Source organism: Caretta caretta, chromosome 5, assembly GCF_965140235.1.
Source record: "Caretta caretta isolate rCarCar2 chromosome 5, rCarCar1.hap1, whole genome shotgun sequence".
Classification (NCBI taxonomy): domain Eukaryota; kingdom Metazoa; phylum Chordata; order Testudines; family Cheloniidae; genus Caretta; species Caretta caretta.
This window is the reverse complement of record NC_134210.1, coordinates 89,198,524-89,220,481: the sequence shown is the minus strand read 5'-3', so window position 1 is coordinate 89,220,481 and position 21,958 is coordinate 89,198,524. Positions and strand designations below refer to the sequence as shown.

The following is a 21,958-nucleotide window of genomic DNA, read 5'->3' as shown; positions in this document are numbered from 1 at the left end:
GTATGCTCGCAAAAGTTATACCACTTTAACTATATCAGGAGAGTTAAAGCAATTAAACCTCCCTACCATGGATGCAGTGATATTGGTAAAATGGTGCTTTATATTAGTAGAGCTATTCCCATATAGGGGAGGAAATAATTATACCACTGTAAGGCATCTTTATATTGGTATAACTATTAGTTGCTAGGAGTGTGGGTTCTCTCTACTATTCTCCTTCCTGGAAAGATTTAAGTCTGTCTTTAATTAATTAGCACTTAAACAGCTACACTTGTTCTGAATCATCCTATACAGGTTTTGAAGCCACATTCTATCAGATGCTTTAACTAGTGAGTGAACATTCCCTACTGTTTACCATGCAAAAGGTAAGAAAGCTGAAGCATTCAGAGCATGACCATGCATCCAGACTGTCCCTGGGTGCAGAGGTGTTCAGACCAACATTTGGCTTCATGCCCCATCTTTAAGCTTTTCTTGACTGCTGTAAGATCTGGACTGATTGCCCCAGCAGCACTTCATTAACCTATTGAGATAATATCTATATTAGTAATGGTATTAACCTATTTATTAACCTACTGAGATAATATCTATATTGGTAATATTAGAAAAGAAACTACAGTAGAGTGGGAAGAAATTCAGACCCAATTTAAGATTTCTGTACTATATTTGATGAAATATTGCCAATGATGGCTATACTGTACTGCAACTGGTAACCAAATGAAGTCTGGCTACTGCCTGGGAGGTAATTCTAAGAGGATATAGAGAGGCAACTGACCATTGACTAGACATAAAATATTTCTAGAAAATGAAGTATTTCCTACTCCAAAAGTAAGAGCAGTTTGTGGAAGAGTAGTCCCAAGACTTTGTGGGTCTTCAAAGACTAGAAGAAGAATGGTCTTGTGATTTAGACTCAGCAAATCTAGGATCAATTCCTACATCAGCAATAGACTTCCTGACCTTGGACAGGTCACTTCAACTCTGTACCTCACTTTCCTATAAGTAAAATGGAGATAATAGAGCTTACTTTCTCTCCACCTTTGTCTTGTCTAATTTTAGATTGTAATCCTTTCACACCTGGGACTGTCTCTTCCTATGTCTGTCCAGTGCCTCGCTCAGTGATACTGTATTATTAATAATAATGTGATGCCCCTAGCCACAGGGCCTCCCCGTTTGATGTTTGTTCAGTCAGCGGATCAGGAAAAGTTAGAAGGAAGACAGCAGCTATAGTAAGCTTCCACTTTGTATTTTTGTGATTAAAGTGAATGTTGCTAGCCATGCTTCCTAGAAATAAAGACAAACCATGCTCTTAGAGGTATGTATTGCATAGCAGCAGAGAACTTGTTTAATAATTATTAATTTAAAGTGCAACCTACTGAAATGCTGACTTGTCAGGCCTAAATTCTTGGCACATGAAAGCTATTCTTCGAACAGATTTCGGTTACTGAAAAGTTTGCTAATGTACATACATGAGGGAATCAAATAGCCACATTAAGATATATTAAGTACTTTTTTCCTTGGAAGGAAGGGGAAAGTGTTCAGAGATTAAAAGAGCACTGAAGTTTATAAGAACAAGACAATAGCTTACAATTTACAAAGTTAGTACGTTTTCACAGTAAAAGATAGTAAGCATAGCAGTGTAGAAGTCTGCAGGTTGGTTCAGATCATTGGTTCACTAAAATTCTATAGCTTGCTCCAACGTTCAAAGAGCCCTAAATTTTGTTCAAGTAGCAGTAATGATAAAATAGCATAAGCAATTATGCATTCAAGTTGACTGATGTTTGTTGGTGTTTTGTTTTTTTTGTGGTCTAGGCGGCTCAGTAAATTTGACTTGACGTACTGTGGTTGGCCAATATTTATTATTTATTGGCCATTTTGCAGATATCATGGGTGAAATTCTGGCTGAATTGAAGTCAATGGCAAAACTCCCATTGAACTCAATGAAGCCAGAATTTCCCCACACTATTTAGTTTTTTTTTTCCAAAGCAAACACATCACAACACCTTCCCCTCACACACACATGAAAACTGAAAGTTTTCAGTTATTTGAAATTTTAGGCCCTTAACTGCCCTTTTACATGCTAATTAAGTATACTGGGTTCCATTTCTGCTATATTTCTTTCTAGCTACCCAAGCCAGTGTTGTATTACCACACTATGGTGATATGGGAGGTTTATTGTCATTAAACACAACCTGCATTATGCCCTGCTTTCCTCCCTCCCATGCCTTTACATTTTAATAAAGCAGCACAGAGTAGCAGTACTGCACAAGTGCCACGACCCTAGACCTGAACACTTGTCTTCACCACTGCTGCCACGGGTATTGGGGTAGGTCCTTTTGATTAGCAGTTTGGTAATGGTAGTTAAGGGGACTAAGAAGAAAATCAGTATTTAGAACTGGGCTGCTTTGCTCTAGATAGCTCATTATTTCAAAGAAGGGGAAAAAATTATCCCGGTATGCATCCGATGAAGTGAGCTGTAGCTCACGAAAGCTCATGCTCAAATAAATTGGTTAGTCTCTAAGGTGCCACAAGTACTCCTTTTCTTTTATATGGAACTATAATTTATAGTTCTTCCCAAGTTCACTTCATTGTAAAACATGGAATCCAAGGATAAGGAATATATCATGTACATTGGGTAGGAATTTACTATATTCCACTTCAGATTCAATCAAGAGAACCCACTTGCACAGTTTAAGTGGTTGTCCTACCTTTCATATTTGCAGCTAAAACTGAAATATTACATCTTTTGTACATTAGTCTTCCCACTAAATTATTTCTTTAGTATTATCTTACAATGTTTTTGAGTGAGAGCTATTTAAAAAACCTCACTCCACTTCTGGGAAAGTCTTATGAAATCAAAGAGATGAAATCAGGAGAGTTATATAGCAGTTACTCTAAAAAACCTACATAAAATTGAGAGAACAATACATATTTGCTATACATTTTAAAAACCAAACATCCTGTAGATTCCTACAGCGGAAGTCTCCCTTGAGTTCTATGGGACTGTTAAAAGAGCAGATAAAAACCAAACAGCACTATGAAAATTCGACTGGACTTTTCCCATGGGAAAAAAAAGACTGAAGATAAATTAAAAATAAAATCTTGATTACAAGCACAGAGACAAAACAGAACTTTTCTATTCCACTTTCATACCATAAAAATAGAATATAAACAGTGTAAAAAACCAGATATTTTCTGTTGGCTGCAGCTTAGAACTCATGGAAAGTATTCGGAGAATCTCCTCTTCATATTTGTCTTCATCTGAAAGGAAGAATGAAACAAGTAGCTCTTTCAATGGTGAACCTGCACATCTTCTGGTTTTATTAAAAAAACTTGAGTCCTTGGAATGCATTTCTGCTGGGCAGTCAGTAGCACAGGGTGTTTAAAGGAGCTGTTTATGAATAGCTGCTAATACTGAACATTCACAAGATAAAGAGTCTGAGCTTTTCCAGTCCTCACTATCATTCAGTCTGTAAACTCTAAATAGCTGGCAGAAGTCAAATTCTTTAACTGCAGGTCATCCAATTTACTAGCTTTGGCAACACAGAAATTTTGGATAAGAAGCTAACTCCTGTTTTATTTTGCAAGTCACATAATATTTGGTGTTTTTCTTAAGGCCTTAGCTGCTGGAATCAAACAATTGCATGAGAATCTCAGCTTTCATTAAAAAGAAAATAAAAATAAGCTTCTAACCCTCAGTTACAGGGGAAAAAAAAAATCTTAAAAACATTGAGCGTGTGCTTTAAAGGCACAGAAACTAGAACCCAAATTTTGGCTTAAAAAAAGCTTCTCATGATATTTTGTGACCTGACTCATGATTTTTGAATATCTGGAACTGGCATTAGTGCACACTATTGAAATTACAGTGATGGTGATAGTGCCCTCTTTTGAGAATAGTTACTAAACAGGTTCATCTTCCAAGACTTAAGACATTAAGTTTCCTGATTCTAATGCATACATTAAGTTTGTTTGCAGCCTAGAGCTTTAGAGCCTGTTTATATTAAGGAGGAGGATGGAAGATTATGCATCTACTACCCCATTCTGTTAAGCAAATGTACTTACCACAACCATCTTGAAACATTTGTGGGATACAATGCAAAGTCCCATAAACACATTTGCATAGGGAACAATCTTTCTGTAGCCAGTTTCCATGGAGAACAGCACCACAGTCTCTGTTAAGAACAACAGATTTCAGATTTTAAAGGCGATCCCATTGGAACAAAATACACCATTTTCATCAGTTCCTTTACCTTTTCCGTTCATCAAAGTCACAGTATCGCCCAGTGAAATGTTTTGGACATGCGCAAAAACTGCCTAGGATACAGGTTCCTCCATTTTTGCAGCAGTGTCTATTTAACTTCTTGCCTGGGGTTTTGAAAAAATAAATTGTTACACTTATTTGCATGCCTATCAGCATTTGACAGCTAAATGGGGATCCCTTTCACCTGCACTGAAATACATGGAACTAGACAGACAGTGAGAAATAGGTATTTTGTAAAGAATTAGAAGAAGTGTCCCTTCAACAAGAGATTACTTGAGTTTTGGACACCTATATCTTAGTACCAACACAGACTAGGAACCAAAGCAGCCCTTCAGTCCCATAATTTTCTCATGTTATTGTCTACCACACACTGAAATCAAAGAGGGGGAAAAAAGCCTAGGTCGACAAAGTTGTTTTTAGTAAAATAATCCCAATCCACAGTGATCAGGAAAACTTTACTAGCATGTGACTAGTATAATTTGGCAATGATATGGGGAAGGCCTTTTAGTATCTTTTCAGGTAAAGCTACAGCTAAAGGAAGAAGTGTCAAGAGATTTATTAAATGAGAAATTAGTGCCTTGCAGAAATTTTAAAGACTACTATGGAAAAACTATATTGGACTCATTTATTTATGCTTTTTCATCATCATCAAGAACAATTCTATGGCCTAATGCAGAGCAAAATATTTTCAAGATGCAGCAAGTAAATTTAATTTCCCACCCTACGCCCACTATTTAAAATGTATTTAACTTAAGCCAATAGAGGATGCATTCATAGCAATCTCAATCGTTGGGGTCTGGAACAAAAGATTTTTAAAAAGACTCAATTAGCCCTGGGCAAATACTGTCAAGTGGTTACTCACTGGAATTGCATTGGCCAGTGATCATGCCTTTGTTGTAGGCTTTCCAAGGGCATCCTAGTAAATGAGTTTTTAGGCAGAAAGGTTTGCAGAAACATTGGATTTTACTTGGCTATTGGAGAACAATCAAAGAAAGTTCATCTTCCATTAGCATTCACATCAGAAATGTGACTTTAAAGAATAGAAACACAGGGAATAGAAACATATAGAGTGACTTAGGTGGCCCATGCCCAGATATGGGCTACAGACCAAGATTTATTTGTTTAATGTCTTTAATAAGTACTTGAGTGCACATAGACAGTTAGCAAAACAGAGCAGAGGTAATTTTCAAGTTAGTTATTCATTATGAATTATTCACCCAGCACTCTCCTCACTATTCATACGGTAGAAAGACTGGTGCAGGTGCAGTTTTCCTAATTATACATAATGCAATAACTTACTGTCTGTGAGGCCAATAAAAGGTACACGAGATTGCAGCTCTGAAAAGCCATTTGTTTCATTAATGGTCGTCGGGGAAAAATCAAAATATCTCAGAGGTAGTTGTGTTCCAAGAACAGCCAGATTTGTCCTGTGCTTTGGGTTCCTTTCTTCATGCTCTTAATTTGCATATAGAGAAATACATTTATATAGTATAAGAATCAAAGGTAATATTTTAAAGACCCCTTTTGCCATTCAACCAATAAGATAAATCTCTTACCAGTTCCCAGTTCCAGCTTAACGGTGTCAGAAAACAGAGCCAAAATGAAAACCAATCTAAAGCAGATAGAGAACTCAGCTTAGTTGTAAAGAGGAAACAAAACTACAGTTTGAGAGAAGGGGGGAGAGAGGGGTGGGGGAAGGGAGGGAAAAAACCAAACACATAATGCAGGTAAATATTCAGTTATTAAAATTTCAGCTCTCAAGTAAGTCTTAAGTAATTACTGCCAAGTGGAAAAAAAAATAAAGAAAACCTTTTTTTCTTTAAGATAAGAAAGAGTCAGTCAAAAAGTAGACTGTTGCAAAGATGATGTTCTCAATGTTTCTAACCTAGTTGGGACCCTCTTGCTCATTATCCTTCTGCCTCAGGAGACAAATGCTGTAAAAATAACTTCAGTATTCCACCAACAACTTAAAAGGCACCTTCATTTACTGGCTGGGACCATCATCCACAGAGAAACCTTGGAAGCAACTTTCTTTGTTTTGTCTGGTCGAAACAAGCAGAGAACTGTTGGTGTTACTTCAGCTTTTCCTTGTAACAGCTCAATCAATAAACAATTGAAAGTCAATTATCACCTGTCTACCTCTCCTCCACACACTGATATCCCAACTAGAGCTCACCTAAACAGACAACAGAACTGAGCTTGTTGCTATCAATGAATACTGCCCCAGTTATCCAGGCTCCACTGGTTCTGCAATGATTCCTATAGGCTGATGTAACTCCATTGGCTTGAGTGGAGTTAGTTGTTATTTACCCCTGTGTAAGCAGAGCTGGGCCCAATATCTTTTAGAAGGGCCAGCAGACAGACCCCTCAGGTGAATGCATATGACTCGTCTACTATTGTATGCAGCGTTGTAGCTGTGGTGGGCTCAGGATATTAGAGAGACAAGGCGGGTGAGGTAATATCTTTTGTTGGACCAACTTCTGTTGGTGAGAGACAAGCCACTGAGCTTACATACAGCTCTTCTTCAGGTCAGAGCCCCGTGTAAGCTCAAAAGCTTGTCTCACTCACCAAGAGAAGTAGGTCCAATAAAATATATTATCTCACCCAACTAGTTTCACTTGCTGTTAAGTTACATGCTCACTGTGCACTGGTAAATGACTACACAGGGGCAAGGCAATGAAGAATCAAGGCTGGAAGTCTTGCTTCCACTAGGGAAATTTTTGCAAAGTTTCATACTGTTACTAATGATGGCCCAGGTCCACCAATGTTGGCAATGGTGGGAGCGCTCACGTTGATGGAGCATAACTGGTGTTGTGTTAAAAGAAAAGGAGTACTTGTGGCACCTTAGAGACTAACCAATTTATTTGAGCATGAGCTTTCGTGAGCTACAGCTCACTTCATCAGATGTTTACCGTGGAAAACGGTAAACATCTGATGAAGTGAGCTGTAGCTCACGAAAGCTCATGCTCAAATAAATTGGTTAGTCTCTAAGGTGCCACAAGTACTCCTTTTCTTTTTGCGAATACAGACTAACACGGCTGTTCCTCTGAAACCTGGTGTTGTGTTGCATCATCTAACCTTGTTCGGAACAAATCTAACTGAATGTTTGCAAAATTTCCCTAGTGTAGTGTGGTCTTTGAAAAAAAATCAACCAACTCTTTTCTCATGTGCAAAATTTTGTGAGCATTTTGTAAAATAACTTTCAAGTTAACTTTTGAACATGTAGCCCTGCATATTTAGATATAAATTGTTGTTTACTAAAATTTAGCTTCAGGCATTAACATGTATCCTGGAATGTCTCTTTGTTCCCCTGTCTTGATATGAAACAAAAAGAAATATACAGAGGACAAACCTTGTTTCTTCTAGAACATAGTAGAGGAAACATTTTCAAGGTGTAGGGTGCTGTGTAGCACTTCTTTGCATAGTTCCTCCCCGCCTTTCTTCTTTTAGTTTCTTGGTGTTAAATTGAACTGGCAGCATTACAGGCCATTTTAAATCAATGCTCTCAGAACTGCAAGAAGTGTGAAGCTGCCAGTGAAGAGTCAATGAGGAAGCAGTGATAGTAGTTATCAGCTCCTCCACATAAATATCCTGAGCATTAGAGCTGGGTGAACCTTCCAAGTCTGATTAAAAAGGGATTAATGAATTTTTTTGTAAGAGAACCAATTTGTGGGGGTTTATAAACCATAAAGTTTGAAGAGGTTTGTATTTAAATGAACCCAGTTTTCCACTGGGCAAATATTATTGCAAACCTTTAGGCAAGACCTGGGTTTGACAAATTCATAGTTTTTCATGGGTTTGCTCCATTTAATTAGTTTGCAAGCACTAGAAGGGGCTTAAGCTCAAATGCTAGACCCAAAATCTGACCAAAGGGAAACAGATGTATTATTATTTGAACAGTGCTGAAAGCATGGTAGGGACTTTACATGCAGTTATGAAGACAAGGGCGTTGATTCTCATTTCATTGATGTTAGCGTGATGGAGTTTCTACTGAGAGGAGAATGAGGCCCCTTGGGTTGGATCCTTGGCTGGTGTAAATTGGTGTGGTTCCAAAGATTTCAATGGCACTATTCTGATTTACACCAGTTGAGAATCAGATTCATAGTCTTTAATTACATATTTAGAAATTAAACCAGGTCTTCAGATGGTGTAAATTGGCACTATTCTGCTGAGGTCAATGGAGCAATGCAAGTTTACACTAGAAGAGGATCTAACCCAATATTTTTCTGTAGGATCCCCGCCTCATCAAGTGTGCAGGTTAAACAGAGTGCAGTGAATGAGTCAGGGACATGGGAACTACACAGCCATTCTGCAAATCTATGTCTTATTTTGGCCAGATTCTTTTTGCAATTGCCAGGGTGTAAATCTGGACATAACTCTAATGGGCCTCAGAATGCAGAGACCTCAGAAACATCTGAACTCCTGGGAAGTGGAAAGGCCTAACTGGTGGAAACGTAAGATGGGAGTGAAAAAAATCTTGAAGCAAGAAGTAGTTTGCATAGACTTCCTTACTACACACAGGGATGTGTAGAGGAAAACTGGTACAAATTAAAGTTACCTATATTGGAAATAGCACAGGAAGTCCTAGAAGTGAGGAAATCAGTGCTAAAAAGGGTAAGAAGGGAGCATTGGTGGTAGACTCCTCAAGTTAAATAATTTGTTGAGAAGAACAAGGTAACTTTTAATAAGTGGCAGGCCAGTGGCTTGAGCAGTGATAAAATGGTGAATATGGAGTCAAAAAATGAGGCCAAAAGAAGAGTTGCAACCGCTAAAAATGTGACCCGTGACAAGCTATATAACTGACTAGAACATGAGGGAGGGAAGCTATCTACAAGCTAGGTAAGGAAACAGAGAAGACAAGGGATGTGAATGAGTTTGCTCATATTAGAAATGAACATGGGCTATTGCAAATGAATGGTCAATCAATCACTAAAATCTGGAGTAATTATTTTGAAAGATTTCAGAGGAACAGCCGTGTTAGTCTGTATTCGCAAAAAGAAAAGGAGTACTTGTGGCACCTTAGAGACTAACCAATTTATTTGAGCATGAGCTTTCGTGAGCCACAGCTCACTTCATCAGACGTGAAAGAGTGATGACTGAAGTGAACCCCAGGGAGGAACTAAGGGCTAGTTGACACTCGAACCGCTACTGCGGGCAGCTGGAGCCATCTAGCTGCACTGCTGTGGCGCTGCTAGTGCAGATGGTCTGTGCTGACAGCAGAGAGGTCTCCCGTGGGCATAATTACTCCACCTCCCTGAGCGGCGGCAGCAGTGTCAGCAGAATTTAAATCGCTCGGGGTGGGAGGGTGATTTTTCCACACTCCTGAGTGACTTAAGTTATACTGAAGTAAGTGCTAGTGTGTACAAGCCCTATAACCATGTAAACGGAACTGGGGAGTGATAGACTGAATACAGGAGGAAGAGGTTCTAGAATAGGCGCACTTAAGAAAATGAAAAAGGAGAAAGCACCTGGGCTAGATAAAGTACCAGTCGATGTACTGAGGTCATTGGAAAGGGATGTCTGGGAGCTGAAATTAACAACTCTGCTAGACGCTAAAAAACATGGACTGAACAGAAACACTGGATTTATGGCTTATTACAACAATCTGTAACCCACTAACCCCCCTTTTTGTCCTATGACTGCAGAGGTGTTAATGGGCCACTTCACCTTGAATGGTCCCATAGAATATGTGCTAACTACTAACGCTAAACAATCCGTTCCATCTTGCCTTTAGCTGTGATGCTCCAGTACCTTTCCCAGATCTGAAGAAGAGCTCTGTGTGGCTCAAAAGCTTGTCTCTCTCACCAGCTGATATTACTTCATCCAGTTTGTCTCTCTTGTATTTTACAAGACTGTTCAATGATATTTCTTAAGAAAGAGAAAATGCCAGATGAATGGCATAAAAGCTTTGAAAAAACAACAAGGAGTTCAGTGGCACCTTAAAGCCTAACACATTTATTTGGGCATAAGCTTTCATGGGTAAAAAACCCACTTCTTCAGGTGCATGAAAGCTTATGCCCAAATAAATGTGTTAGGCTTTAAGGTGCCACCGAACTCCTCGTTGTTTTTGTGGGTACAAACTAACATGGCTACCCCTCTGATACATAAAAGCTTTGTAGTGCTCATTTTTAAACATAAAGGGGATATTACACTGTGTGTGTGCTAGTTATTGCCCAATTCAGCTGATGTCACATGCTCTAAAAGTATGGGAGGACATTATTGAAATACATCTGCTTAAAACAATTGAAATTCAGAAGGGTCAGTGTAGATTTATGCTGGGATGAAGTACAACTGATGCCATATTTGTCCAACAAATCCTCATGGAGAAGTTTAGAGAAAAGGGCATGGTCTCTGTCACAGAGTGCTCCCTCAGCAGTGCATCACCTCACAGCCATAAACCTGCCCAGACTGTTTTCCTTTCACCACACGTACCTTTTATGCCTTTGCTCTTTTTCACACAGAACATAATGCGCACAGCTTGTAGCAAGAGGTTTCCACACAGTCTCTCTCCTCACCACAGTTCACCTTCTGAACTCCCCCTTGCTTCCTCTTCCTTCTACTTATATCCTTCCAAATACAGTATTAGCCCAGTAATTACCACCCATATGCCCATAATCCCTCACCAGAAAGTGCTTAATTGCTCACACCTGCATCTGGAGTCTTTTCATGCTGCAGCACGTCAGTGATCAGGGTGCTGCTGTGGCTAGCACTCTGTCACAGTGGGCTTGGAGAAGATGTATGATTTTATACCAAGGGAATTGGTTTGGTGGAGTCTGTGATGGAGGAGTATGCTGGAAGGATATGTCCATCTTGTCCAGTTTATTTGTGGTGGAGTGACTGCCATAGTCAAAACCAAATGGGGCTACAGGAGGGAATTTCCAGATAATGTAGACCTGCAGCAGGGGCCAGTGTTGAGCCTCTTCTTTGTTTGCAGTTATCTTAGATGTGATAAGTGAGAATATATGAAGGTGGCTGCCTTAGAATATGCTGTTTTCTGATGACTTAGTGATATGTGCAGAAGATTGTGAGACCCTGGAATCCAGCTTTGAACAGTAGCAGCACAGTTTGGAGCAGGCGGGACTTAACGTTGATGTTGGTAAGACTGAGGCTATGATAACTGTGAGAGGAGGACCAATCACAAAAGATATTACAGGCAGAAAGCTTAAAAGAGAGAAAGAATTTAAATACCTAGGATGAATGGTTGCTGACAATGGTGGTCTCCAAAGTGATGCCTGGCAATGTACCAAAGCTGCTTGGTGGGAGTTGACCCCAGTTCTCTGTGATAAAAAGATGACAATAAAGTTAAAAGGTAGAGTGTATACAACTGTAATTTGACCCATTCTAGGGCATAGAACAGAGACTTGGCCAGCCACAAGAAAATAAATCAGTATGTTTTCCACCAGGGAAATTAAGATATTGAGATGATGAAATGGTTGGACGCTTTGTGATAGGAAATGAAGTGAGGTTGTGAGAGGCTTAATGTGGGTTGCCCCAGTTGAAGACAGGGAAGTTGAGGGAAGCTATGCTACATTGCTATAGACATGTACAACAGACATCTGAGAGTTATATTGGTAACATGGCCCTTGAAATGATTGTGGATGGAAGATGACCAACGGGGAGGTAAGCAACTTGATACATGAACTGGATATAAGTGGACGTTAGAGAGAACAATTTGCATGACAGCCACATGTACAATCATGAGTTTTTTGGAAGAAAGCTATAAAAGTCAGTGACCCTGATTAGGGAAGTAGAAAGAAAGGAGAGGAGTAAATCTGGAGTAGATTTACATTGAATTTGCTCTAATGTAGCTGAAAGTACATATGAACCCTCAGGGAACAGGCTGGAAAATGTGTAGTAAATGATGCTGGTTTGCATAGTGAAAAAGGCAGAATTCCAGAGGACAGCGAATATAATAGCTGCAGAGGATGTGTGTGGTAGCAATCAGGAAATGCTAGGAATGTAGGCACAACAAATGATGCTTATTGTGACAGTTTTTACAACTTTTTTCCTCTTGTGATTTTTTTTGTTGTGAATATTCTTAAAAGGAAATTAAAATTAAGCAAACAGCCAACTGTGTTCACAAAGGACTAGATTTTGACTTTGACTACACACCCATATAGGGGAGTAAGAACCCAGACCTTTGGTCACAGTACACAAGTGTAAGTTGGCACTGTGCAGACACCAGTCCCCCCAGAGCAGCTGGGTGAGAAACAGGAGGGAATGGGAGAACCTTGGTTGTGGCCTTCCATCCCATGCACTAGCCAATGCAAATTACTATCCACCTGAAGCAATGGATAAGCAGGGAAGGAATTGTCCCTCAGACAGATGGTATGACTACTGGCAGCTTAGACACTATCTCTTATTGTTGGTGGTATTTTTATGATCCTCATTACTGTAATATCTGAGCATTTCACAATCTTTAATTAATGTATCCTCATAATAACCCTATGAGGTAGGAAAGTGCTACTATCCCATTTTACAGATGAGGAACTTAGGCATAGCGACATTGAGTGACCTTGGGCAAGGTCACTCAGGGCTTGTCTACACTTACCGGTGGATCAGTGAGTGGCGATCGATTCATCGGTAGTCAATTTAGCAGGTCTAGTGAAGATCCACTAAATTGATCGCAGATTGCTCTCCCGTCGACTCCTGTACTGCACCGATCGACAAGAGTAAGGGGAGTTGACAGGAGAGTGTCTCCCATCAACATTGCGTAGTGTGGACCCCGCAGTAAGTAGATCTAAGCTACGTCAATTTGAGTTACGTTATTCATGTAACTCAAATTGTGTAGCTTAGATCGAATTTCCCCTGTAGTGTAGAGAAGGCCTCAGGAAGTCTGTAGTAGAAGAGGGAATTGAATCCATGTCTCCTAAGTCCCAGATTAGTGCCCTAGCCACTGGACCATTCTTCCTTACTCAGAGCTGCACCTAAAGGCTCAATATAGCTCTTAGCTATGAAAAAATACACCTCCCCATAAGTTTTTGAATCTGCTAGTGCCTGGCACACAAAGATATAAACCGTCTTTAATGCTGCAAATATTCTTTCTTCAGTTTACATGCTATAAGCCTGTGATTTTTTTGGAGCTAAATGTTTTTAGTTCTGATTCCCCTGCTGCCTGTTTGCAGGTTAGCAGTAATTATCAGTAGAGCTAGTTTAAAAAATGGAAACATTTTCCATTGAAAATTATTTTCATTCTTTGTTCATTTTTAACTTCTTGAAATTTTCTGACCAGCTCTAACCATGAGGCCATTCTGCCATCATAAAAACTCTCAACTTTAGACATTTACCAGGATACAGTTATTTAGAAATCTGTAACAATGTCATTAAAATTGCACTGATGGTATGACTTATTAAAACTTCCTTTCCAAATCTAAACAATGAATGCTGGTTCTAATGGGACAACTCATTTCAACAAATTATATACTTAGTAACTGGTATTTTTTTTTTAAACATCACGTTCCTCCAGGTTAATCATTTTATAGTTATTGTTTAATCTGTGCGTATTGGAAGCCAGAAATCATTAGTTCTTTGCACATGGCTTCTTCATTCTTCCATGTAATTCATCATCTTGTGTGATGAGCTCTAAGTGTCTCCACTTATAATTACCTTTTGTAATTACCACGGCCCCACTTATGTTTGCTCGACAGAGCAAAAGATAATATATGTAATGGTTAGAGCACCTTTTGTATTTACTGTTGACACTGATACAAAGCCCAGCTGCTTAAACCTGTACTTATAATGAGAAATTTTCTCTTTGGTGAGCTACTAGGAGAATGGGGAATGCGGTAGGCTTATGCCAGGGATGATACTCTATTTGCTGCTCTATATTTGTTTTCATGGTGTCCAACGCTTGTTAATTGGCTCCATGAATCATGTACAGAAGAAAACATTGACCATTTCAGAGTGAATTACCCTCTCAACCCTAATGTCAATACATTGCATGTTATGAATGGTCATAACATTAAAATTCAATTTTAACCACCTCCACCCCTCCTTTCTCATTCTTGGTCCTACTCTCTTTTTGTCCTCCTCCTCCCACAAATTACAAACTATCACAAAACATTAAAAAAAACCCAAAAACAACAAACCCAAACCTGCAGCCTCACACGAGTACATTGGTTTTCCTTCCTTTAAATGTCCTTTGCAGTTGTGATTTGATGTTAATAGTGGTGTGGAGACCTCAGGTACTGCCTCTTGGATGTTGATGCTGCCATTTCCCATGCTGCTTTGTTGTACATTTCGTTCTTCTCTCTGCCTGTAGTATGGGACAATATGTACGGCAGAGAAAGAAGGACTACATCACTAACTGGGCTCTGGTAGCACTAGAACTATGGTGAATCTTTTCCTATGAAACCTGAACCCAAGCAAAATTCACTAATCTTTTTTTCTTTACAACTCCAAATCCAGTTTTATTACCTTGTTCATTTGGGCAAACTTCTTCCTTTTCACATGGACACTTTGTCTGCTAATCCTTTTATCTGCACACAGAGTCACCATATTTACCTGAGCACTTGCTAACACATTTATTAGGTCATGGAAGTGTCAACTAAATTTAAATCTAATAAACAAGATGACACTGAGATGAGAACTTACACACTAAGCTTTTTTGCTGTTTTTATTTGGATATACTGTACTCCCAATGGGAGAGGGTCAGGTTCATTCCCAAGAAATAGATACTGCTTGTTCTTCTGTTCACAGTTTTTATAGGTCTGGATTAAAACTTTTCTTTTCCCTTGTTGCTCTCTACTTTATAAAGTTATGATCAACAATTTGGCCAAAGTACAAATACTGCTCTGGGAGAGCTTGCTGCCCTATGGTGAGACTTACAGGCAACAATACACAGCAAAGCAAATCGCAACCTAGTTTTTAAAAACTGTTGGGCCAAATTTATCACTGAGGCCAATAAAGTTAAGCCAGGGATAAATTTGTCTTAGTGTGTTCAGTGAATTTAACTACGTTGTGCCTTACTCTGTATGTGACTTCACATGGTTTTATATGGAGCTGTGGATGCACCTCCATGGGTACGTGTACCCCTGGTTGAGAACCACTGATTTACCTCAGTTTGCTAATCTATCTTAAAACTATGGCCTTGCTTTGCTAGGATTTTATCTCATGTTAGTTATCATTAGTTCCTAGTGGAGACAAGATTTGTGAGGTATCTGGCACTAATAGGAGGTGTTTGTTTCCTGATATCAGTGTAAGCCCTTCCTCTCTGGCTTCTTGGCACCTATGATCACTTCAGTCCTTACAAAAAGCTAACACCATTTTCCTTGTCTATCTTTTTGAATTCCTCAGTGACCCAAGTTCTCCACTGCATGGGGTCCTTGCCTTTTAGACCCCACAACACCTGACCTGTCTTTTCTTATCTTTCCTTGTCTCTTGTGTAAAATAATGCATGGCATGTCTACATATACTTACTGAAAGGTATGCTGAACTTATCAAAAGACAATGGATAGACCTGACTGGATATCAAGGATTGAATAATGGAGAGTTCTTTAGCTCAGTAGTACCCCAGCACTTTAAAGCAAAAATAATATTGCTCATGAATTAGCAGACATAGAGAACTCCTCTTTTTCATTCTGGGAGTGTTCCTTCTTCACTTTAGTCCCACCCAGAATGCTGCTGACTAAGGCCTGGTCTACACCTAAAATAGGTTACCCTAGCTATGTTGCACAGGGTTGTAGAAAAATTCACACCCCTAAGTGATGTAGGTAAGCTGACCTAAACTCTGATGTAGGCAATTGCTAATTTGACAGAAGAATTCTTCTGTCAATCTAGCTACTGCCTCTTGAGGGGGTGCATTTACTACAGTGATGGAAAACCACCTTCAGTCACTGTGGCAAGTGTCTACACTACAGAGCTAGAGTGGCGTAGCTGCAGATCTACAGCTGTAGTGCTTGTAGTGTAAATATGCCCTAAGTGGAATGCTAATACAAACACCTGTGTACCAGATATGTGCAACTACGGCATAGAAGCCTTCATCCATCCATACGACATTTCCACATTCCAGGTGCACAACTCAGCGTGTACTGGAAAAAGGATCCTTTGCTGTATGTGTGTTTGTGTGCGTGTGTGTGTGTGTGTGTGTGAGAGAGAGAGAGAAATTGGATGTTTGTTTTCTTCATAGCATGACAATATTGTTGAAGGTAGAAAGGATCATATTTGGTGCTTATTGTTATGTATGTGAATTAAGTAGGTATTAATATAGTTTAGTCAGTAGATGGTGCTGTTTGTTCCATTGTTACACCCACTCCTGTTACAGCAGTCTGTCCTTGTCTGTGTGCTGCCTCTGAGCAGGTTCGGAATCATTCCTCTGAATTGCTGTTGTTTGTTAAAATGCAATGCTCCAGGGCATAAGCTGATCACTTTTGGGGATGTATGGTAGGATGTACTCTTCAGCGAGTCATTTCTCCCCATCAAACCTAATCTCTGAACAGGCTGCCAATGGTAGGATGTTGGTGTAGAGTAGATAGGCCAATGGTCTGTTTCCTCTTCATAGCACTCCTGTTCTCTTGACAGAAAATTAGTGAGAAGGATAACTGTGCTGCTTCTATTTTTAGCCTTACTTGGAAAACAACACCTTCCCATCTATTGATCTCATTGCATTAGGCCTTGATGATGATGTGAACTCCTGGAAGAAGGTTCTGCTTCTTCACTGTTTTGATATGGACAGAAGGCAAGCTGCATCACTCGCTGTACTGCTGCCTCTGTTGAGGATATCGGTTGATTTTGGCTTCTACCAAAATGCCCTCCTATTTCAAGCACCACCAGAGTTCTGAGCAGTGATTGGTGAACAAATAAGACATAACAAATCAGTATTACACGAGGGGCCTTCTGCATGTTTGGTTTGTTGCATAATGAAATCAAATAAGAGTTCAATTGACTGATAACATTCCCATTACTCAGCTCAGAGAACACCTGTTAAGTGAGATTAGTCAGTTACCCTCAAGTGCCAGTGGAAGCAGTTCTAAGAAAGGGGCCTTGAGATTGAGCATGGGGCTTTGTTCTGGATTTACGTCTGCACACATCCGCAATCATCAGGCATTAACAATATTATTATTATTTCTATAGTGCTTTGTGTTCTTTATAGCTTTGTTAGCTACCTCCCGTACAAGACTTGTGCAGTCATAGCATTGTTCTTCCTTCAAAAAGATTTGGAAAATGTTCAAGTATCTTGCAGAAATCTCCATTAAAATGCTGTGAGTCTCCCTTAAAACATTAGCAAAACCCTGCAGGAGCTCTTAGCAGGTTTTTGGCTGGTAATTTGCAGGTTATTGCAGATTTATCTATGGACATGTCACCTCCAAAAGACTAGCCTCCACAAGCCAAAATGACTTCTGATACTCTTTAATAGTATTGGGGATCAACTTTTTCTCTCATTCTCTTGTGGGCTTCTGAGAATTGCTTACTCTAAGAACCCTTGGGAACTGGGAATACTAATCATGTCTTAGCATGGATGCTCCAGACACATTTTAGAGCATCTGTCTCATAGCTGCAGCTAAGCCAGGAATTAAAAGTTGGCCCCGTTCCTCAGTACTCTTTCAGACTATATCAGGAAGGGCCAATTTCACAAGGTCAGAAGGGCATTGATACCTTTCTTTCAAATAGTTAATGAGCTGTCCTATTGGAATGATTTGAAGTGGGACTTGTGGATACTGTAGTGTCACTCTGCAGCTTTGTCAAGTACAGATGGCTCTTGAAGGCCATATGAATGCTGTGAAAATAAAGCAACAAGCAGAAATAATTTTGGTGGCCAAGTATTCTTGTCAACACTGAGTCTTGGTTAAGCACTGCACAGCTTCTTTAGTGACTGGAAAATCTACACAGCTAATTCCATCTTGTCTTCAGCCTGACACTGGGCCATTCTCATGGGGAATAGCTTCTGCTAGACATTTGTGGGAAGTGTATCTCCAAGGAGCTGTTGTTTGCTACACTATTGCACTAAAGCATTGCCTATACTAAGAGTTTTGAGAAAATCTTTTACTGATGCATCTTTACTGGAGGTGGCAACAATGGCAAGCTCTTGTATAGAAAGGCACTGAAATTCTCTGGTGTTTTAACTATTGTGCTGTTTAGAATAGATCTGTTCTGAGCAGGATTCAATGACACGGTGGTAAAACCACCCGTGCATTGTCTACCCTAATGTTCTCTCTATTTCTACCAATGGTAGCACTGCACTGGGAGAATCTGGATCCCATATCACTCAGGGGTTGACCCTTCATCTCAGAGGTCTTCTAGAGATTGTTAGCAAATGGAATATTTGCAGAACTTTATTACTTCCTATCTGAACAAGTGAGGGAGAGACAGCAGGAGAACTGTTATGTCTATGCAGCTAATGTTTAATATTGTTTACTCAATAGATTGGGTTATTTGTTCCTGAGTTAATTGTAGACACTCATGCTGTTTGATACAAAATAATAGGTAGCAGGTAGTGTTCAGATATAGTAATTGGAAGTTGTGCATGTGTTCTAAGCAGAATGAAAGTAAAAAGATGGGTTCTTTGAACCCCCTTGATCTGTGTCTTAATTCTTAATGGTTTGACTGGCTCTGTGAAACCAAAGGAGCAACTGGACACGGCTGAACAAGCTATTTTTGGAAACAGCTTTGGGAACTGAATACTCAGTACAGACTTTTTCAGATATGATGTGGATCAGGTTGTATTGTTAGTTGCCAAACTTTCTGGTATTCAATCATACAGCTAGTCTGAAGATTTAAATACCCATTATACAGATGGGAAGCTGGTTATAATGACACTGACCTCCTTTGTAAAGTGCTTTGAGATGTACGCCAGAAAATTGCTGTGTAAGAGCTAGGTATTATTATTATTTATTTATCTCTACAGGCATTTCCTACAGCTCCCTGAACTGGTCCAAATCCTTCCTCGAACTGAACCCAGTGAGTTGTAGTGGGCTACAGTCTCTCACTTACACTTTCTTCTTTGGAGGCACAATCCTCTTTCTCAATTTATTCAACATCTATATGAATCAATTGTTGCAGCTGGGGAGGCAACATAACTTGAAGTATCAGCTGTCTATTTCTGAGTCCCAGCTCTGCATCACATTATAGCAAACATAAACAATGCCTTTCCCAATGCCTAGGCAACATTAACAGCTGAATGAATAGCAGTTGGTGGACCTGAAACAAGTCAAGAATCAGGCGATTTATTATTATTAATTAATAATACTGTAAAAACACATAATTACACTGTAATTACAATCAGGTCTTTACTTTTTCAGGACTAAAGGCAAAACTCCATTTTTAGTCCTGCAGTTCATGGACTTGATTCTCCTCTCTCACTGGTATAAATTAGGAGTGATTTCACTGAAGTCAGTGAAGTTATAGTGAATTAAAACTAATAAATGAAATAAGAATCAGGTCCAGCTGCTGTAATTAATACTTACAATTGCTGAGGCTGAACAATAATGCCTATAGCTGGTCGAAAAATGTCAATTCGTTTTCATTTTTTTCATTTTTTTTTTTTAATTCCTCATGAAGTTCTTTTGGTTTCTTTTAAATGAAAAACTGAAATCAAACCCCAAAAGAGTTTGGTTTTCGAAAACTGTAATCAATCTTTTAGGTTTCAAAAACCAAATCAAGAATTTTTTTTTTACCAAAAACTAAACATTTTTTTTTCAGAATAGTTTTTTTGATTTCCCATTTTTTTATTTTAAATCATTAAAAATCCTACCAACTTCTGCAACATTTTCCTTTTAGTTGAAAAACCATTTTTGATTAAAAACGTATTTCCTCCTCCTGACAATTTCAGCCAAAATATATTCTTTTTAAAACAGAAAAATAAAAGGGGCACCAGCACAAAGATATAAAAATGTGAATAGAGAAAAGGCTGGCATCATCAAACGTAGAAAGTCCCATAGCAGAATTCCCAATAAATGAAATAGACCAGTGCACTCACAGAGTGAAAGTGTGTGTGTGTGAGAGAGAGACATACACACACACACACTTTCATAAGGAGAAGAAGAAAAAAAAAGGTATTTTTCTAGGAATTTTCCCCCAAATTGGACAGAAGTCACCATAGTTATTGTATAGATGTAGGTAAGAAAAAATCATCAGTGTAGACGAACAGAAATAGAAATGCTTCTGGTTACATTTCTACTGGCAAACATACAGCACTAGATTCTCAGGTGTGTCTTGGCACATCCAAGCTTGAGGGGGAATAGGAGGTTTCCTCCAGGCTGCTGTGACTTGTGACAGCTAGAACACTGGAGTCCACTGTGACAGGTTCTCCCCGGCGTGCCACCTGGAACTGGGGTACTACTGAGTTCCTTGACCCACCAGCCCAGGCTCCCTCTCACACTGTACTGCTGTGACAAGCTGCACAGCCATCCAGCCTGCACTTTCACCAGCATACATAAAAGTAGGGACACACCCAGCTGCAGTTACATGTACGCTCTCTGACCAGCCCCTGCATAGGAAGGCTACAGCTAAGGCAACTCCCAGCTCCTCAGGCATGCACCTCCTCTGGAGTATAAACCCAAAATTATACCGTCTTGCTCTGCGGAAGGAACTCTATAGCATACACTCATAAAATTCACCCTCTCCCTCAATGTGGAGAGGAATATGCAACAGCATGTGCCCATGAATTATGATTCCCACACACTTCACTCCAACTCACTGCTTTAGATAAAGCAAAAACAAGTTTATTAACTACAAAAGACTGATTTTAAGTGATTATAAGGGATAGCAAACAGATCAAAGCAGATTACCTAGCAAATAAACTGGGATTCAGGTTTAGTTTCAAGGCCTAATCAGGGCTAGGATTTGAGTTTGGGTTATGAACTCCCTCAATGTTTGTTCTCATGAGACTTTGTCCCTAAATAGTGGAGCTTACGAGAGATTAGTTACTCACAGAATCAGATGGTCACCATCTGGGGATAAAATCTCACAAGAACAGTTCTCAAGATATATTGGTCATGTCAGAACACAAAGTGTTAAAACTTTTTTTCTGGTTCTGGATCCAGCTCAGAACTAAAACAACTGGGGTGGGTTTGAATCTAAGAATTTCAATCTGAAAACCGCCACCCTGAAATTTATGGTGGTTCAGATTAGGAATTGATGTTTGCTCTTCCACCCATTGTAGCCCAGCATCTGATCTCTTTAGATTTGAACTCGAGAGAATATAATCAAAACAGAAGCATTTTTAGATGGGTCATTCTAAAATTAACCTTATAATCAGAGTTATAGCAAACAGCTTTTACCTACAGTTTAATTAAACTTCTAAAGGGACCTGAAATAGAGGGAGTGGGGGTAGTGTTGATTGTCTTCACCTTTGAGGAGGATTTCCAGATCCCTTTCTCTTTTTATTTCCTTGTATTAACAGGTTTCTAGTCTATAAAAATTATGTTAATTGCAAGGATTTTACAATAACAATAGAAAACTGCTTAGCTAATTTCAAGTATGGATTACCCATGCCATTTTCAAGTGGAAAAGTACACAGGCACCTGTGTGGGGCTTAGAATAACTGTAGGTACTGTAAGTACACAGGCACCTGTGTGGGGCTTAAATAACAGTAATGTTAGCTTTCTCACTTTTCCATAGTTCAAGTAAGATGCTATTCTATTAACACTGCTGTTTCTCATACTGTTGAGTCATGCAGTATAGATATTTTATCTTGCACATGTCTCTGTTCTCAGACCACAGATCATGTTATCACTGTACAAATATAGCATATTAGTGCATGTGGAAGGC

At 39.3% G+C, this 21,958-nt stretch overlaps 1 protein-coding gene across 1 annotated transcript; it reads right to left on the bottom strand.

Moving 5' to 3' along the window:
- Positions 1–3,127: 3,127 nt before the first annotated feature.
- CRIPTO (cripto, EGF-CFC family member) lies at positions 3,128–6,160 on the bottom strand. The gene is made up of 6 exons (XM_048851797.2): positions 6,138–6,160; positions 5,809–5,864; positions 5,552–5,707; positions 4,242–4,356; positions 4,054–4,163; positions 3,128–3,252 (listed from the first exon to the last, which is right to left on the bottom strand). The coding sequence occupies exons 1-6, from the start codon at positions 6,158–6,160 to the stop codon at positions 3,128–3,130; spliced, it is 585 nt and encodes a 194-aa protein (XP_048707754.2).
- Positions 6,161–21,958: the final 15,798 nt, after the last annotated feature.